Below are 21,634 nucleotides of genomic sequence, written 5' to 3'. Positions count from 1 at the left end.
TTCCTTTCCTTTCCTTTCCTTTCCTTTCCTTTCCTTTCCTTTCCTTTCCTTTCCTTTCCTTCCCTTCCCTTCCCTTCCCTTCCCTTTCCTTTCTTCTCCTGTGTGTAGTTACGATCTTCCTAAGTAATAAAAACAGAATGTAAAAATCTAATAAAAAACAAGAATAACAATGAAATGTTGATAATTTAACAGAATTTTTTCTTGTCATGTTCATTGTTCTGCTCTGGTTACGGAGCACAGAGTCACAGGATCTCTCCTCTGTGTGAGAGTGCAGCATGCAATCAATCGGCCAGGCAGTTCAGCAGCACGAGCCCCCGGCTGCAGATCCACACCGGGCATCGTAAAACTCATCTAGGTGAGAAATTTAAGCTGTGTTGTTGTTCGCTCCCCGTGTCGACTCTCCAAACGCAGAGCACCCGTTAGTTACGGAACACGTGCGGGTTTTCTGGGGCCGCATCGAACGTTCCGATTTCTTTTCAATACGGTTCAGTTCTGTAGCGATCGATCCTTTCTGAGGCGCATTTAACCAGGCTGTGACTAAGCCCACATTGTGTTCTGCCTATAGGCGAATTAAATCGCGTGTGCTAGTGTGACTCAAATGGGTGAGACGTGCAGAGAGCCTCCTGGAAAAAGAAAAACAAGTTTCACACCCTCAGCCTGTGGAAAAGCCGTGCTCACAGACGGAGATTCTTACCTTCATGACCTTCACTCCATTCTGCGGGTTAAATGTTTGGTTTGAGAGTATAGTGACTCATGAAGCTCACACGGTTCAGATACAGCTACTTTGGGATTTCCTTCAGGTTTTGAAGGAGAATGACTAAACAGTTTCTTGTTCAGACATATGTATTAAACATGAAAAACACTGTAGTCTTATGACCTGACGATGTTTAACACCCTGTCTCTCTCCACCATTTTAGCTTGATATTGGGTGTACAGTATAACTACTTCTGCACTAACATTTTCTGTGTGAGTTTTCCAGGATCAGTTTTTCAATTAATCATCTTGGGATTTCAGAGCATATTAAATTTAATCAACGGTTGAATTATTTAGAAAGAGCTTTGTATTAATGGCAGGGCTTTTTTTTTTATACGTGCGACAGCTATAAGATAAAGCATGCAGTTTTTATCAGGTATTCTAGATTATTCGAGACTCGGATTTGACAGTACAAACGATGCACAGGACCTTTCAAGTTTATTAGGGAGTTTTTATTAACCTTGCAGTGTTATATGGAAGTAAAATTTATGACATACAACGGTGCAAAAACATGTCAGCTCAATAAATTTTGTAAATATATCAGTACATGGGGTTTGATGTTTTTGTGTACAGTATTGATTACAGAGTGTTTCCTGCAAACTGGCTTTAACCTCAGCTGTGAAATTCTCTGAAACTTGAAGTGTTTAAACATAAATTTTTGTGATTGTTTAGCAGAGAGAGAGAGAGAGACAGAGAGAAGCAGAAAGAGAGAGTGACAGTAATAGAGAGAGAGATACAGAGAGTGTGAGACAGAGGGGGAGAGAGAGTGAGAGAGAGAGATACAGAGAAAGCAAGATGGAGAGAGAGAGAGAGAGAGAGAGAGAGATACAGAGAGAGTGAGACAGAGGGAGAGAGAGAGAGATACAGAGACAGAGAGAAAGAGAGAGAGAAAGACAGTTATAGAGAGGTAGGTAGTTAGAGAGAGAGAGAGAGATAGAGAGAGAGGGAGAGAGTGACAGTTATATAGACAGAGAGATACAGAGAAAGAGCAAGACAGATAGAGGGAGAGAGACAGAGAGAGAGAAATAGAGACAGACAGAGAGAAAGGGAGAGCGAGTGGCAGTTATAGAGAGAGATACAAAGAAAGGGGGAGACAGAGAAAGAGAGAGAGAACGAGAGAGTGACAGTTATAGAGGGAGAGATAGAGAGAGAGAGTGATGTTACAGTGAGGAGCAGGATCCAGGACAGTTGATATAAAGCAGGCACGACTCTTAGTGCTCAGTCCCCTCCAAACAGACTAGAGTTTTTAATCAACCCTAAAGTGGAATAAACCAAATGAAAGGGAAGGAAAAAGGGGAGGATAATCACAGCAAAGTTTCGAGAGAACATCAGCTTTTGACCCCTGCCAGAAAACACAACAGGGGCTATTTCAGTTCACATCCATTTTCGATATCCATGCCATGTGTTGACTTTTCATAGAAGCAGATTTCGTGGTTCTGAGAATCTCCATTCGACGGGAGAATCGGTCTGAGTTTCCGGAGGCCTTGTCAGGGGCTGCATGGAGAGTTTTCAGCGTGCTTTAGCTTGGACCAGAAAAGACAAAAGCCATGTTCCTCCCTGTTGGATGTTCAGAGCTGGTCTCGCAGGGTTGTTTGGGAGGGGTCATTGTGTTGAATGCAGCATAACTGTCTCATTATTGCTTCCTTGAATATATTAATGACAGAAGGATTATTCCAGCCAGTTTGTTTTCAAAACAAGTATCGTATGTAACATATTTATTACGTTCTCTATGACATGTAGTGCATTGTTTGTGGTCCAAGTGTGCTGAGCCTGGAGTTAAGTAAAGTTGTACACTTCTCCCCAAAGACCACTCTTGCCTCATTGCTCGGCTGAGACTAATTTTGGTTTGGGCCAAACCATGACTTAAACCTGGCTTCTTCTGCACATGGCCCATTTCCAGATTGGACACTCTCGGCCCTCTCCTCTTTCTCTTAAACGCTCACATATGCATTCGACTTATACTGTACATTCATGTTTGTGTGTGTGCGTGATATTCCTCAGTGATTCCTACATTCAGTACATTTGCAATTAGATATTTACTTTCCATTTTTGACCCTCTGTTTTCTCTAAAATATCTCTCTTTTTTTGGTGTCTATTGTTTGTAACTGATAGTAGTTCAAGGTTAGGCTTGACGCCTTATAAGTCTATGTTTGGGCTCTCTGTATGGTCCTGGTAAAAGTAAATACTGATCCAACATCAGAGAGAAAGGCAAAAAAAAAAAAAAAAACCTGGCCTAGACACAGTATAAACAAAGCTTTAGGCCATTATCCCTTCCTATTCTGGCTAATGGATTAAATACACACACTATGTCCACTTCTGTGCAGTATGGGTATGGTTATATCTGAGCTGTAGGTGTTATAGCATATAGACTATACGCTGTAGCGTTAGTGAAGTAGCTCAGTGTACTAAAAAACGCTCTAGCACATATCAGCATAGTCTTCATGATACAAGTGGAAATGGTGCTCCTTGGCAGTTTAAGATGAATAAAGTGCTTCTGAATGTATTGCTGTTGACAAAAATAATCAACTTTGAGATAGTAAGAGATACTCTGCTTTACAGCTGGTCCATGTCGAATCATTGGCTCTTTCACGTGTTCTAATATAGTATGTTGTTCTGTTAAGACAGCCAGTGTCTCACGTGGAAAATGTACACTGTCATGCTAAGAGTCATTTTTGGAATAATACTCTAGAGAGAAAAATGAAATAATACAACTTTTCACATACACAAATTTTTAGTGTCTGATGTTTTAGTTAATAATAATAATAATAATAATAATAATAATAGGAAGAGATATCTATAAGAGATATATAAGTGAGAAGGCTTTGGTCTGTTGATTAAAGTGATGCGATGTCACAAATCCCAAACTCTGAATATATTTAGAGAGAGAGAGAGAGAGAGAGAGAGAGATAGATAGATAGATAGATAGATAGATAGATAGATTGCCATGTAAATAACATATTTCGAACGATAGACCTTTATAACTCCCAAGTCTTTCTGTCCAAGCATTCAAAATATAAATGGAGCTAAAAATAGAAAAATAGAATAGACAGAAATCCTTAATCCTTTTGCAAGGATTAAGTGAAGGGATTAAGGCAATCCTTTGGGAAATCTATCGAACAGAACAATAATGTTATATATATATATATAACAATGGTGTATATGTTTGAATACGGACACATACTCCGATCCTACACACGTGAGGTGAGGGCATTTACATCACAGCACACGAGAGTGGAAATAACTTTTGAGGAAATAAACAGGTTGAACTAACTAATTTCATATTTTAGGACTTTTTTAATGGCTTTTATGAGATTACATTTAAGACCTATGGCAACAAGCCTGAATTTAGCTTCTGTTATAGTCTGGTTTGCATTAAATGTAATGCACATGAGATTTTCAAGTGCTACAAGATTGTTTCGCAATTGACTTACATCACAACATCGCTCTTCCAGATCCTTAAAAACCAGCCCAACACAAACAGCTGTTTTTACCAAACAAACCTTTTTCTTTCTTTTTTTTAAATGTAATTTTATACGAGATGCCAAAGGGGTTTAATAAAATCATACATTTTAAATTGTTCATGTATCGTCATCAGTGATGGGTTGCATTTAAATCTTAATAAATCATCACAATGTGCTACGGACAAATATTTGGCCTGAAGTTTATGATCATGCCATCATAAAAAAAATAAATAAATAAAAGCCTTGATTAAAGACAACACACCTTTTAGTGTCACATTGTAGTATTGCTACAGAATCTAAAATATAATGTACCAGATTTTCTACCACGGGAATACATGGGATTCATTACGTATTACTCACCCAAGCTGCCACGAATTCTTTCAGCACTTCAGCCTTCCAGGAAAATCTCAATCAAAAGCCCTGCTTCCACAGTCAGAGCTCGAGAAATCCAGTCTCTCATCCAGGACTGATCAACACGAAACAGAAGTTTTATTATATTCTGATGAATATGACTTGGAAAAAAGCACACACACACATTCACCAAAAAACCCTCTTTAACTGCCTTACAGAGACATACATGCCATTCCTTCTGACACAGAATACATTGTAATTAAAGCACACACCGTTAGGAAAGCTCGATAGCAAATATTTGGGCTCTTCAAGTATCACGTATTGCTTAAAGAGGGCCGTATCTGTCTCTGTCTATTGGCTCTGATTAAGCAGAATCGTGAGGCAGCTCGAGGAGTGATCACCTATTCAGCTGTTCAGTGTATCTCCTGTCTGCTCACTGTGAAGCGTGAATGCTGCGCTATCATATCTACACGTTTGAACTGCTCGCTATTTTCGCTGGGTTGCTTCACTTCTTTTCTTCAATCACATGCGTTTACTTCAAAGAAGGCCCCCTTGATTGAGATTTTTTTTTCTTTTTCTTTTTTTATTGTAAATAAGCCGATCCGTCTTGATGGCATAATGCAAGCCAAATGCGTCATCTCAGCTAAATGGAGGCCTGACGAGGCTTTGCTCTTCTGCCTGCCTGGACTCTTAACTCTGAGAATGTTTGGGCGCCCTCTTTTTTTTCTTTTTTTTTTTTTCCAAAGCAAGCCTTTTTTCCAAAGCAATGCTGTGTCATTAGTTGTCAAGGGGATAAATTGAGGCTGTACTTTCCCTTGCTGTGTAAGTGGCGGCTCTTTGCTGAGCTCTCACACACAGCCTCGCTGTTTTCTTCCCCTATTATAGTGTATCTGCTGGTAACGAGCACTGCGACTCATATTTAAAGTTTATAATAGATTCCAGGTTTTTTCCCTAAGCTCTAAAAATTCTAAGGCAACAGTAAGTTTCATGCGTGCACGGCTATCACGTTTAACCCAATAATTTAATATAATTATTTAATTATTTCCGTTAATAAATAAATTAGTGAAATGATCATGAGATGATAGGAAAATTCCAATTAGTATAAACAAATGAATTATATTATAGACGCTGACATAAACTGAGGCAATTCTATTGGTTTTCTGTGTGAGATTTTTGTTTTTCCCTTTGTTGGATAAATTTGTCAATTTCCTATCTATCTATCTATCTATCTATCTATCTATCTATCTATCTATCTATCTATCTATCTGTCTCTGTCTGTCTATCTGTCAATCTATCTATCTATCTATCTATCTATCTATCTATCTATCTATCTATCTATCTATCTATCTATCTATCTATCTGTCTATCTATCTATCTATCTATCTGTCTATCTGTCAATCTATCTATCTATCTATCTATCTATCTATCTATCTATCTATCTATCTATCTATCTATCTGTCTGTCTGTCTCTCTGTCTGTCTATCTATCTATCTATCTATCTATCTATCTATCTATCTATCTATCTATCTATCTATCTATCTAGCCAGCCATCCAACCATCTGTCTGTGTGGCTGTATGTCTGTCTATCTATCTATCTATCTATCTATCTATCTATCTATCTATCTATCTATCTATCTATCTATCTATCTATCTATCTATCTATCTATCTGTCTCTCTGTCTGTCTATCTGTCAATCTATCTATCTATCTATCTATCTATCTATCTATCTATCTATCTATCTATCTATCTATCTATCTATCTATCTGTCTATCTGTCAATCTATCTATCTATCTATCTATCTATCTATCTATCTATCTATCTATCTATCTATCTGTCTGTCTGTCTCTCTGTCTGTCTATCTATCTATCTATCTATCTATCTATCTATCTATCTATCTATCTATCTATCTATCTATCTATCTATCTATCTATCTAGCCAGCCATCCAACCATCTGTCTGTGTGGCTGTATGTCTATCTATCTATCTATCTATCTATCTATCTATCTATCTATCTATCTATCTATCTATCTATCTATCTATCTATCTGTCTCTCTGTCTGTCTATCTGTCAATCTATCTATCTATCTATCTATCTGTCTATCTGTCAATCTATCTATCTATCTATCTATCTATCTATCTATCTATCTATCTATCTATCTAGCCAGCCATCCAACCATCTGTCTGTGTGGCTGTATGTCTGTCTATCTATCTATCTATCTATCTATCTATCTATCTATCTATCTATCTATCTATCTATCTATCTATCTATCTATATGCATCTCAGAGATGTTCTTTTGTTTTAATACTTTATTTGTGAATATATTGCCTATTGTAGGCTAGGTTATGAAAAACCTGAAGTCCTTAAAGCCCTGAGTGTCCAGGTTTATGTGAGTCATTAACCGGTGAGACATGATGAAAACATTCAGTGCTGAACACATACACAACAAAAACAGGCGCTAATTCCTTTTTTGGCCTTCTGGTAAAAAGAAAAGGAAAGAAATATAAGGTGTTTAAAAAAAAAAAAGAGGATTAAAACACTTAAATCATCAGCGAAAGATGGTGTGCTGTGAGATGAAACAGAGTTCCTGTTAGCCCCCTGAAGGACCAGAGCAATTTGCCAAGTTTTAATTTATTAATGAACAACAATAATACACACAAGATACTTCCTAGCAGCTAGAAACAGTCATTAAAAAAAGAAAAGGGAAAAATAATCATGTTACTAAGAATTCAGTAACTCTCTTGTCATGAATCCATTCCCATGTGGACCAATATAAACACTGAAGACATCCACGAATTTCCTTACAGACCTCTTCACTCTGTCCACTGTCAGACATTTTAGACATCTAAGCTATTTAACATTGATGTGGTGTTAAAAATAAACATACATCACATCTCTGTCTGAAATGTCTATTCTGACATGTCATTCAGTCTAATAATCTCTTAATCATAATCATCTGTTAAGCAGGAAAAATGGGTGTGTGTAAGGATTTGAGCGAGTTTGACAAGGGTTTGTGATGGCTAGACCACTGGATCAGAGCATGTCCAAAACTGCAGCTCTTGTGGGGAGTTTCCAGTCTGCAGTGGTCAGTATCTATCAAAAGTGGTCCAAGGAAGGAACAGTGGTGAACCGGCGAAAGGGTCATGGGCGGCCAAGGCTCACTGATGCACATGGGGAGCGAAGGCTGGCCCGTATGATCCGATCCAGATGAGCTACTGTTGCTTAAATTGCTGGAGAAGTTAATGCTGGTTCTGATAGAAAGGTGTCAGAATACACAGTGCATGATGGGTCAGGAAAAGGGGGGGACCAACACAATATTAAGCAGGTGGTCATAATGTTATGCCTGATCAGTGTGTATGTGTGTGTGTGTGTGTATATATATATATATATATATATATATATATATATATATATATATATATATATATATATTTACATTTTATATTTGTGTGTGTGTTGTATCTAAGCTGCTCTAAGAATTTCTGTCATGTGATTAATAGGGTATCTATCTATCTATCTATCTATCTATCTATCTATCTATCTATCTATCTATCTATCTATTATAAACTGAAACCACAAAACAGTTGATTTACAGTAGAGTGCAGCATCCAGCCAATCAGAATGCAGTTTATATTTTACTGAAGAAGTAAATAATCAGTTAAGAAGAAGAAGAAATTTCCATTAGGATCTTTTTGTGTAAATCTCAGAGTTGCATCTACATCAAGTGTTTTGTTTTTTTTTAAACATGGAAGGGTTATGAGCAATAAAATATTATTCTGCATATTAAAATGGAAAAACCTCACATTCAGTTTAATTAGGACATTTGAAGTGCCTTTTTCTTTTCCCAGAGACTGACCTAATTTACAACTTTTCAAAAACTTTTTCTAAAAAGCATTGAATCTGGTGTTGGTGGAACAAGCGTCTTGTTGTTGTGTTGATCTCCAAACAGCAAATGTTGCTCCTGGGATGTGTATAAATTTGGTTTGGGTTAAACGTAATGAGAATCAGGCCAATAGCCAGGAGCAAAGTTTTAGTGAGGTCCACATTGCAGAAGGCTGATTCACTTCATGTTTAATTGCAACATGCTGAATGTGTGTTACACCAACTACTAATTTCTAATCTCTGTTACGTTATACTGACATTCTCCCATGAATTGCTCTGGCTCGAATTAGTCTGTTTATTGACTTCAATATTTCCTTTCTTGTGTGTGTGTGTGTGTGTGTGTGTGTGTGCGTGCTCGTCCTCCTTTTCTCTCCTGCTTTTGTTTGACTAAAAAAAAGCTTATATTAAAAATGGCATGTCCATTACTGTGATTGGCACTGCTATGAGTAATTTGTTTTACACACCGCCAATTTGCTTCATTAAAACGCCCATTAACACTCAGTCCATATAACAGCTGTGTCAGACATTCATATAGCAGTTATGACTTGTCATAAAGTTCTCATTCACAAGTCATTATGAAACTATACACAAGTCAAGTGAAAATGTTGCTACTTGATAACGTTAGCCATCGATTCGATCACGCTTCTCAGAGTCACACGATCATGAGGCAGTGTAATATGATGCTCCATAGAGTCAGGGCTGCATATAGAGGACTACAAGAAGTGATATTAGAGGTCTATTGGGGCAGAGGTCATGCTGCCCCAGCACTTGCTCTCTTTGAGTAGTTAATGACAGGGTTGCCATGGTGATGTTTTTTACTCAAGCTACTTAAAAAAGGAGCTAAAATTGAGTTAGTTAAAAATGTTCTTGTTTTACAGCATAGATAGATTGACAGATAGACAGACAGAGAGACAGAGAGACAGAGAGACAGATAGATAGATAGATAGATAGATAGATAGATAGATAGATAGATAGATAGATAGATAGATAGATAGATAGATGGGTGGATGGATGGATGGATGGATGGATGGATGGATGGATGGCTGGCTGGCTGGCTAGATGGATGGATGGATAGGCAGACAGACATACAGCCACAAAGACAGATGGTTGGATGGCTGGCTGGCTGGCTGGCTGGCTGGATGGATGACTGGCTGGCTGGCTGGCTGGATGGATGGATAGGCAGACAGACATACAGCCACAAAGACAGATGGATGGATGTATAGATGGATGGATGGATGGATGGATGGATGGATGGATGGATGGATGGATGGATAAATACTCTGTATAGGTTTGGGGGAGGGAAAGCAGGATTGAAGTAGATAATGTCCGTACATCAGAAACGTGTGCACCACAGAGACCTTGTCCCCAATATAAATCCCACCAAAATCTACACTTCTGCTTCTGGTTAGAAGAGAGAGATGTGTCACATCTTTCTCAATTAAAGAAAAATAAATCTGACAACTGAGCTTCTCATGAGAGTAGAGCGTAATAGTCGATTAAGTCTATTGGCAAACCTACAGTGTTTAGGCTTCTTCTCAGCTGCACTGAGATCTGCTGAAAATCAGTCAGCACTGCTGACTGGGGTTTAAAATGCAGGTTTTTCCATATAGTAGGCCACATTCTGCCACCACATGTATCAGGGCATCTGTTTCCATATTGAATTTGACAAGTAAAGATGCTACGTGGGAGGTTTGAAAAACCAAAACAAAACAAAAAAACGATATCTCTGGGCCCTCATACACCCATATTCAGGATACGTAAAGTTAATCTGAAATCTGTATTTGGATTGATGAAAACGGTTCCATGGATGCAAAGCCCTTTTTACCTGTGCACTGGCAAAATCAACTTATCGCACATGTTCAATCTGTATAAACAAATGGCCGCAAGTCTATATATAAAATAAGTCAGGACTCTGTTGGCTTTCAGTGTTAGATGTGCGTGAGACGTGTGAGACCCTCTGTCGGATAACCTTACACAGAATTTTAATGATTGAAGATAAACACCTTCGCGTTTTAGATGCTTATGAACAAGCACTTGAGGCATCTCAGAGAGCAGGAATGGGTTTGACATCATAACTAATTGGTATTATGTTTTTGTATTTAACTTTTCTATGAATATATATTGCCCCTAGTGTGTGAGGTAAAAACAGAAAGACTACAAATTCCTTACAGCCCCGAGTGTCTCCCTGTTCATATGAGCCATTAATCAGTGTGACATGACAAAAACATTCAATGCTCAACGCAACCAAAACAGGTGCAAATTTCATTTTTTTGGCCTAATTGAAGTGACATTATTTTAGTTTTAAGAAGACAACAGCCCTAAAAGTTTGCCTGGTTCTCTAAGCCATTCTGTTGTGACACTTTATCATGACACAAAAAAAAACTGTATTTCCTGTCGATCTTCAGATTCAGCTCTGAGTACTGAACTCCAGCTACTCAAACCGAAACTGACCTTTCAGCACTGATGTGCAGAAACACTCAAAAACACTAAAACCATTCACAAACAATAGAACAAAACCCCCTTATTTAATGAATGCATGTTTCCTTTAGGGTTTCAGAATTGTTCATTTTCACATGAAGACATACTGTACATGAGAAGCTTTTTCCGCTTGGTTTATAATCATTAAGAGCCGCTTTAACCTTCTCATGGATTTTATTTAGCTGAGATTTATAACTCTGGGACACCTGGAAAAAACATGGGCTGAAGAATGTAAATCTCTCTCATGTGGTTTGTAATATCAGTCCCTGGTGTAGTTATGGTTTTGTTTTTGTTTTTTTCCCTGTAGAGTTGACAGAACAGGAAACACGAAGGTCCTGAGAGCAGTGACAAACTTCAATGTTCTGTCTTTTAGTGGTTTTGAAATGAAATGTCTTTAGCGGTTTTACTCTACTCTATCCTATAGACATTGTGACCTCATCCTGCTGCTATGCTTTCTTGTTGTGTGTGTGTGTGTGTGTGTGTGTGTGTGTACGTGGGCTGTCTGTGTGGGAGGGGATTGGTGGGAGTGGTATGATATGATTTTTAAATGCATTTTCATAACAGAGGTTAGGGTTAGGTTTAGAAGGTTAGTGAGATAAATGTGTGTGTGTGTGTGTGTGTGTACAATCCATCCTTTTCTGCCAGGGTCTCAGTGGGCGTGTTGTGCTGGGTTTGAAGTTTGTATGAAGTGCTAATTCCAGCGGCTTGGACACTGACATGCTGAATAATGAATGGCACTGCAGAGGAAATGGAAATAAGGCACAGGCTCAGAGTAGGCTGCACTCATTTTTTTTTTTTTTTTTTAAAGAAAAGCTCAGTTTTAAAAGAAAAGCAAAGAAATAAGCAGGCCGAGAGCAGAGAGTCTACACTTTAATTTGAAGATTTTTTGCTAGAAGTAAATTATGTCACGTCAACTGCCGTGTTATTATGGGTGTGTTTATTTCTGCTCAGTTGTGATACATTGGATGTGGTTCCCTCATTTCCTTTTGTTGACTACTGACACATTGGTTTATGTTTTAGCCTTTTGTGTGTATGATGTAATGGTTACAAGGTCTAGGGGCACCAGCTGAATGCAAGTGATGAAGTAAAAGTCCATCATCGTTTGTTTAAAACACACAGTGTTGAATTTTTGTTACACCACAGATGCTAGTCCATCGAGTCATCCATCTACTGGGTCGCAGGGAACCTGGAGCATATCCAGGTGACTTTGGGGCCCAAGGCAGGGTATAAAGACCCTGGATAGGATGTATGTCTATCACAGGGCATAATCAAACACACACTCATTCACGCACTACGAAGATGCCAACAGCAGCCTGCAGCGCATGTCTTTGGACTGGAGGAGGAAATCAGAGTGGAAGCTAGTAGTGTGTTCAGTAATTACAGAGACACATGTTCATCATCACCAGCCAATCAGAAACACAGTACTGCATCATTAATCTTGGTGTGTCAAGTTATATTCCAGCCGTAGATTCATCCGTCCATCGTCTATACACACTTTATTCCTAATTGGGGTCACGGGGGTCTGCTGGAGCCTATCCCAGCACACATTGAGTGAAAGGCAGGGGTACACCCTGGACAGGTCTCAACTGTAGATACATGAGCGAAATATGAAAAATAATTATGATTTACTATAAAGAGATTATCTGTTGTAGTTGTGACAAATTTAACATTTTATCATCGAACCACTTGCCTCCATTTGAATATGCTGAGTGACAGAACAGTGTCACGCTAACGGCTAAACTTGTAAAATATATGGCTGCCTAAGGTATTATTGTACAAATATACACACACAAAAGCAAAAATAGAATTTAATTTGCAGAGCACGGAGAGGCAGAAAACCTGTGAGAGCTTGTTTAAAGCTTCCAGCTAAAAATTTGACTGAGACAGATAATTCTAATACCAGATCAGAGTCAAAATATATCGTAAAAACAACAATAATAAAAATATTAGTATAAAAACTGAATGGGTAAATAACACACATAGTGAGAGAGCTGTGTGTAAGATTCTGTAAGTAATTGTGAGGAGAATATGCGCAATAATAATAATAATAATAATAATAATAATAATAATAATAATAATAATAATAATAATAAATATTTGCAATATATGCAATAAACGAAACATGAGCACACAGAAAATAATAAACAGCTACAAAACACAATTTATGACATTTAACATTTCTAGCTGGCTGAGGAAAGAGCTCGGATATATAAACAGCTTATTTGTAGTCCTAGAGTCCCTCGTTTATATACGTTTGTACCATATGTTCTGAATAACGAAGCCCTCCTGACAAAATACTAAGAAAAAGTAGATATCGAATTGCTCATTTTTTCACTTTGGACAGAATTACAAAGTCGTTTTCTTTACATCTCACTTGGGAAAGTGTCACGTAACGTAAGGATACGTCGAAACCTTTTAGCAGTTTGTAAACCTGAACCTAATAGCCGGTTACGTTCGTGGTAGAATTTAACGTCCTGATGGTCTACATTTGTCTTGTATGTTCAAAATGCTATGTTGACAAATACTGAATGTTTTCACTTCTCTGGATCGTTTCAACAAAAAAAACACCTTGTAATAGTCAATCCAGGCGCTAATGTTCAATTATAACACAAGAGTAGCTGCTTGTGAGACTTGCTGCTCTGATCCACGCCTCAAGGGGTTAATATGGTGGCTGACTGATGACAGACAGATGTGGTATGAGGGAGGCCCTCTCTGCTGCTGCTGCTGCTGGACAGTTAATCTCAACGAATGCTTTTGCTCCTCACTCTCACTGCTCTTAAATTATATTGACAATGCAATCTTGGTAGGAAATGGTTTGTTCTGCAGTCAGAAGAAATATTTTGTTCCCACACTGCAGGGGTCAGAGCGAGAGCACAGGCGGCGAGGGTTCAACAAATGCAGAATAGATCGCATTAATGCAGGCTGCCATTGTTCTTTCTTCATGCGCTACAGCGAATCCAACAAAGGCTAGCTTCTCAGTGTGTCCATGTGCATGCATTAATTATACAAGCAGGCCTGTAGGGCAGCACAAGGACAAATAGAGGACAAATAATAAATTCATTGACTATAACAGCATACATGTGAAAGCTCCAGTCGTGTGAAACTTAACTGTTAAAGCCACGTCGTAATAAAGTACAGCAAGCTGATAGTGTTTCTGACAATTATTGTTCATGCCCTCGACAAAACTGTAAGCAAGGTGCTGGATGAAAAGTTTTGGCGATTAGATTTATATGAGATTTCTCTCTTACAGGTACAGTCAGTGATATTATTCAAGTCTGGCTTTATATTCTCACTATGCGTTTAACTGCAAAGTGACTGTGTATTCTAACCAGTAGAGTTATAATGGACTCTGCACTGTTTTATCAGTGTTTCTACATACCTGTTTGTTTGATTCTGAGATCATCTGCCACAATTGTAAGCGAATTATTCCAGCTGGTAAAAGTAGCTCTAAAGTTAACTAGCTCAAGCCTCAGGCGATGTGTATAGTGCAACAGGTGGTGCTTTTCTTTTTGTGCTCCAACATGAAATCCCTGACTTGAATGCACACAAAATACAAAGCATATACTTCTTATAGGTAAAGAAATAGCTCGTAAAAAGCAATATATATATATATATATATATATATATATATATATATATATATATATATATATATAAATTACACAAATTTGTTGTATAATGTTCACAAATTTTGTTGAACAGCCATTTCTGGTGTCTAATATTTGTGTCTTTATTTAGTAATGGAATAATTTTTTTTATTTTAACAATTATTTCCATATACCCCTAGGTCTTCAAAGCTGATTTGTGACAGAAAGCTAGAAATTATGTGAATGATGACATATCTTTAACTTAAATAAAGACAATTGTTACCAAATGTGTTCGAATTGTTATATATATATATATATATATATATATATATATATATATATATATATATATATATATATATATATATATATATATATATATATACAGGTTAGTGAGTGGACGTCATTTCACCGGCACATACTGTATTTATGGAAAATATTTCGAGCGAAATACACTTCTGAACTGAGTGAATTCAGCGTACATCTTCAGGTCTTGTAGTAAAGGCCTAGCATTGATCTTTAAGAGCAGGCTGACCTTGCGTAGAAAAAGATTTCACAACTCTCTGCGACTGTTCTCCTGCCTCCACATATAATTGAAAACAGTGTCCTTCTTAGCCCTTTACCCTTTTCCCCCCTTTCCCCTAAAAATAAAACCCTTATATAAAAAAAAAATATGAATGAAATGTTGTACATATTCAGTGTAAATGGTTGTTTACCCATGATTCATGTAGCTTTGCACATCTCACAGCGAATTCTCAGCTGGATGACCTAAAGGCATGTCCGCCTCCGGGTTATTGTGCAGTAGTAGTCTTTTCTACAGAGCATGAGGGACTGAGCTCGTTCCCTATGTTAGTCAGCACTCACAGATCGTCTAGCAGTGCTCACGTTCCTTACGCTCAATGCCTTCCCCTGTTTACAGAGCCTCCTGTTGCTGATAAGCATCTGAAGATGTTGATCCGGGTCACAGAACCAGTATAACAAGATTTTTTTTAAATTTCTGTTTGACTGGCTTTGTAGATCCACTCCTTTCAGTCCAGGAGACTTGGTGTGTTTGTGCTTCAGCTTTTTCCTGGATAACCAGAGCAGCACCTTAGCTATAGGAGTGTACTGTACCTTTCAAGTCTCAGAAGCAGGCCAAGTATGAATATGAAATTTTGCAATAATTGTGATTTTTTTTGACATTTATTATTATTATTATTATTATTATTATTATTATGTCAATTATGTATCATTTATAGTATAAGCATAAGAGTAGTGTAATAATGAGTTCACACAGAACCATCTCTGTACATAAGTATACACACTGATCAAGCATAACATTATGACCACTGACAGGTGACGTGAATAACACTGATGATCTCCTCATCATGGCACCTGTTAGTGGGTGGGATATATTAGGCAGCAAGTGAACATTTTGTCCTCAAAGTTGATGTGTTAGAAGCAGGAAAAATGGGCAAGCGTAAGGATTTGAGCGAGTTTGACAAGAGACACATTGTAATGCCTAGACCACTGGATCAGAGCATCTCCAAAACTGCAGCTCTTGTGGGATGTTCCCGGTCTGCAGTGGTCAGTATCTATTAAAAGTGAACAAGTTAATGCTGGTTCTGATAGAAAGGTGTCAGAATACACAGTGCATGATGGGTCAGGGCTGTTTTGGCAGCAAAAGGAGAACCAACACAATATTAAGCATGTATTGTAATATAATGCCTGATTTGTTTATACTTAGAATAGAAGTTTGCCAGAAGTTGTCAGAAGAAGACAATACACTACAATGAAAAACACAGCTAGTTGTTTTTACTTCATTCAAAAGTGAGTAACATTAATGTAAATAGCCTTTGTACAAGCATCATGATTCGATCAGGTATTTTCAAGTCTTTGAATAAAATCAAACACTGAGCACACATTCAGACCCAAGACACTGGTGTTTCGCAATAGACACATTACCACTGCGCTCTTCTTCTAGGGTTTAAACAACTAAATTTAATCCTATAGTTATATAGTAGTTCCCATCAGTGCCAACATCCCCATGTGACTGGTTTACACTAATGCTAGGCAAATGGGTCACGCTCACTCTACACCAATTCAATTTAACGAGTCAATCTAATAACATTTGATTGAGAATAAATATTCAGTTTTATTCTGTGGAATGAATTCATGTCTTATTCTGTTCTCATCTGCAAAATGTTTTGAAATAATTGAAATACAGTTCTTACAGTTTGGCGTTAGGCTCAGAAAAATACTCAGCGGTTTAGGTCTATGACTGATGTGCCACAGTGGTGTTAGAAGTTAACATTCTTGGCCTTACAGCTCAAGGGTTCCTGGTTTGATCCTGAGCTCAGGTTACTGCCTGTGTGGCATTTTGCATGTTCTGTACGGGTTTTGCAGTTGCATCAGTCAGCTTTCGGCAGGAAGGAATTAGTGATTAGTCAATAATGAACTCAGAAACTACACTGACCTATTAGTTCCTTAAGAGCTCTTGGTTGCTGATGTAGAAAGGACATTATCAACATTTGCATTATTTACTGTGTGTCACCCAAATAAGGATGAGGTTCCCTTCCGAGCCTGGTTCCTCTTAAGGTTTCTTCCTCATATATATGTTTTTCCGTCGCCTCAGGCTTGCCCATTATGGATAAAATAAAATAGTAACTTCAAACTTTATATTTTTTCTTACTTCTGTAAAGCTGCTTTGAGACAATGTCCATTGTTAAAAGCGCTATACAAATAAATTGAACTGAATTGAATTTTTTTAATACAAGTTCTCCGGTTTCTTCCTCTCGACTACAGAAAACATGCATTTACATTTTGGCTGTATTAGGATTAAGTGAATGTGTGTGTGTGTGTGTGTGTGTGTGTGGTGTCATGTGATGACTGGTAGCCCTGTGACCACTGACCAAGATAAAGCTCTCACTGAGGATGCCTGAATGAAGAATTGTCTTCATGTTTACTGGCTGCATATACAGAAACATTCATTTATTTAAGCTGATGCAATCGGCTAAAATTAAGACGGAGCACTTATGCAATAATTGTGAATGTCCTGCTCTTGACCCTGAATATAAGTGAGGCAGCTGCAGGCTCACATTATATGTCACTTGGTAATTGATTATACATTGTTATGTAATTATTTACTGTTCTCTCTCTCTCTCTCTCTCTCTCTCTCTCAGTTATGTGCAAATGGACTGATTTTCCTTTGCACCAACATCATTGGGATCTGTACACACTACCCATCTGAAGTGTCCCAGAGACAAGCCTTTAAAGAGACCAGAGGCTACATCCAGGCCCGAATCCACCTACAAAGAGAGAACCAGCAGCAGGTACACACACACACACACACACACACACACACTTTTCTACAATACACACATTGTGAAAGTCTGCGATAAACCAGTGGCTTAAAAGTGGGAAACTTGTTTGTATTTCCTGCGCTGATAATAGCGCATGTACAAAGCAGTAACACATTAAAAGAAGAAACATGAGGTAAAAAAAATGTCAGGAAATGATACCTAGACAACATCTTTTAAAAAAAAAATAAAAAAACTGTAGGTTTTACTTTCAGTGAACTGGTAGAGCTGGAAAAATCCAAGAAAACACGTCTGCCGGATGAGTAACTTCGAGTTGGAAGCATTTTATTGTTCCTGCTACATGGTTTTCCACATTGTTTCATAACACATGTCATTTTTTCCCCTCTAAAATGGATTCCCTGTGTTCCCGTGCTGGCATACTACAGAAAGGCTAATTGCTAATTTCAGTAATCAGTGCCTCCAGCGGTGGTGGCGCCAGGAATATTTTATAGAGACTTCTTTGGGATAGTAGGTGCAAATAATCAGACCACCTTCATGAGAACCAGATTGAGAATAAATCTGCTCAAACTGAAACTCGCTTCAGTGCAGATAAACTATTATTTATGGACTATGAACCAGTCCATTAAATATATACACATTGAATTATGTACATAAAAACCCATTTTTGGTTGACTTTTTTTAATACAATTGACCTAACAGAAGCATTGGCATTATTCTCTTCTATTAATTCAACAAATAAAACCAGTAGTAACCAGTTCACTCGTTTTTCATCGTTTTAGATCTGCTTAAGATTCACTCTTTAGAGGATCCACTGGATCAAGGGCTATTTTATTTGTATTGGTTGATGTGATCACTATAAGACCTGTCCAAGCAGCTGTATGTCAGCTATATTAAACTGTTATATTAATCTGCCATTTCGCTTTTTTATAATTATCATATTACTTTTTATTATTATTATTATTATATTTGCTCTTATGGTACATTGCATTATATTAGACAGCGAGAAAATAAGCTTTTCTATTCTAAAAATCGTCACCCATAACTGCATGACTGATTTGGATTTTTTTAAGCTTTTTTACAATTTTTCTGAAGCTTTATGTTTTATTATGTCATCACACTGAGTTCTCCTAAAAGAAAAAATAAGGTGGTTTTCACACTGGACACGTTTGCCGAGGTCCGAATCCGAGAGTGATTGTTATTTCTGACTTGATTCTGTCGAACCCCAGTGCATTCACATTCATCTAACATCATCAGAAACGCATGTGTAGAACACATCCATATTTTTTCAGTATTAGGCGCAGTAAGGCCGCTCATCTCTTCTGTTCTCTTGCACTCACAGTAGATGTGTTTTGTGGAAGTTAATGATGTCAGTAATTATCAGCTTGAAATGCAGGCACAGGTTACTTTACTTCCTGAAGTGCAGATCCGAGTACGGGAGTCGTGACACAGTTGAACCGAACTCATGCCATCTTCTACAGATAGACTTGGGTTCGGGACTGACGTACGCTTCCTGGTTCACATAACCGCTTTCGATTAAAAATTTTTCAGGGTCTGTTTTACACTTTTAGTAAGAAAGGTACAAAACTGTACCTTTTAAGGTTAAAGTACAATTTTGTACCTCATAGTCATACCTTTATAACTCGTTTTGGGAACATAATTGTACCCTAAGGACCTACCTTTAAATTGTACCATTATATTTTTTGTTCCCCTAGGAACAAAATTGTACCTCCGCGGTACCCTTTTTTCTGACAGTGTAGAATGAACTGCCAGTGTGAAAACCTCCATAGTTTATGGAGAGATATATGCAGAGATATGATGAATATGTAGAGAGAGCGAGAGACATGATTACTGATTTTCAGGATATCAAACAAAATATTTTATCAATAATTTCCTTTCCTGTTTCAGTCAGGTCTATCTATTTTTTTCTTTTACCTAAATTTCTGAAGCCTAAATCCGCTGTCAGCTGCAGTGCCCTCTAGCGCTTTTCCAGCACCGACACCGTCCTCCAGATGTCACCGCTTTTCTTTTGTCCCAGATAAATGAAATCCTTCGAACGAGCTCACAGCCTATCAAAACAATTACCACTCACCCAAATGGTCCCATATGCCCAAACTCACTGTGGTTCCCTCTGCACACACACATTCCCAGGAGCGCCTTCTGCTTTCGGTGCTGCCCCGACACGTTGCCATGGAGATGAAGGAAAATATTAACGCCAAGAAGGAAGATATGATGTTCCACAAGATCTACATACAGAAACACGACAACGTCAGGTAAACCTTCCTCAAGCCAGCATTCTTACATGTTTTTTTTTTTTTTAATGACACATTTATTCGATGAGGTCAAAGATAAAGAATGTGAGAAGCGTACATGGGAATAGAGAGCTCTGTGACAGGTCATGAGCCAGGAGGAAAACGCTGTAGGTGATAAGAGACGGCTTTGACTAATCACATTCTGCTTTCTAGTTTAATATAATGAGAGCAGGTTCAAGGTGGGTTTTTTTTCTTCTTCTTCTTCAAGCATTAGACTACATCATGGTTATGGGAATTTTGGAGGTTTGCCAGCCGAGGAGTCAAAACTTTGATGTCTGATATCTTAGAATAACTCTTCACTCAGATAAAGCCTCCTAAAAATATTAAGAGTTAACACACACTCTTAACAAATCACGAAGAAACCAGGCGATTACTTTTGTAAGTTTGACGCCGCAGAATGGAATTTTATTTAATTTTCCCCGTAGCCAAGATTGCATTCCTGTGCACTGATGTTGTCATTCCTGAACTCTGTTGGAGTTCTGCCTGCTCTTTAAGCTTAGTGGGGGTCACAGTTCAAAGTTCTCCTATCTCCAGCGGGGACCTTGGATTTAACCTGGAATAATATTAGCCGGTGGAATGCTAATACGTACGAGAGCGAAGCAGAGGGAGGCAAAACAAAAAACGGAAGGCGTTTACGGACAAGGAAAACGCATTCTTTCTTTGACATATCGCAGAGAAGGAACTAGTCATGCAAGTGCTTGAACATTATCAAAAGAACACAACAGTACAGCTGATACAGAACGTGATACCCTTCGTTACTGAACGCAGCCAAGAGCCGCCGACTTGAAAAGGAAAAGGCCGTTTGATTAACATCGCAAATGAGCAGATGCAGAGTATTCCCACCTTTCCTTTTTTTTAGTCTGCGCACATGCAGAACTCAGTCAGATTGCAGCTTTTGGCATTCTGAAGCTCGTGGCTAAAAAAAGGGTCCAAAAAAAAAAAAATAGCTATAGATCTGTGGGCTGAAGGCGGGGCAGCTGAGGCTGAGGCGGGAACGTATCTGAACCATACAACCCAAAATTAACAATTTCACAGCGATGCCCATGATAATAGATTGCAGAATCCAGGCTATAAACCATCCTCCATGGAAGCTAAAGATAGCGTTAATGATAATTCAGAAGGAAGGGTCCAAACACAGAGCCCGTCTCCAAGAGTGGAACCCTGACCTCTACGGAAATAAATAAAAATAAAAACGTTAACAGCACTGCAGAGATGCATGAAAGACGCAAAGGCTGAAAGAATAAATAGCTCCCTTGCCAGAGAAGCGTCTAAACTATATTCTCATTTACAGCACAACAAAACATCAAAAAACCTCCACTCCCCAGTTTCTCTTCCCATGCTGAGATCAAGCTGCACTGTAGTAAAACGCCTGATTAACTGGCAGAGTAAAACAAGCAGTGTGCCGTGAGTTTGTTACAAACCTCAAGCACGCACTGCTTTAAGGTCCAGCGGTTGTTTTTGCGAGCAAAGAGCCATCCCACATAATTCACTCCAGCTCGAAGCATCTGTGTCACATTT

At 38.2% G+C, this 21,634-nt stretch overlaps 1 protein-coding gene across 2 annotated transcripts in view; it reads left to right on the top strand.

The window, feature by feature from the left end:
- The window catches only part of adcy6b (adenylate cyclase 6b), a 70,351-nt gene that overhangs the window by 25,567 nt on the left and 23,150 nt on the right, over positions 1-21,634 (top strand). For both annotated transcript variants that reach the window (XM_058409645.1, XM_058409646.1), the window contains exons 4-5: positions 17,670-17,819; positions 19,956-20,077. In XM_058409645.1, coding sequence (XP_058265628.1) covers positions 17,670-17,819; positions 19,956-20,077 — 272 coding nt within the window. The remainder of the gene's footprint in view (positions 1-17,669; positions 17,820-19,955; positions 20,078-21,634) is intronic.

The sequence above is a fragment of the Hemibagrus wyckioides genome, linkage group LG15, assembly GCF_019097595.1.
Source record: "Hemibagrus wyckioides isolate EC202008001 linkage group LG15, SWU_Hwy_1.0, whole genome shotgun sequence".
Taxonomy (NCBI): domain Eukaryota; kingdom Metazoa; phylum Chordata; class Actinopteri; order Siluriformes; family Bagridae; genus Hemibagrus; species Hemibagrus wyckioides.
Note: the sequence above shows the minus strand (reverse complement) of the source record. Positions and strands in the feature narration are given on the sequence as shown.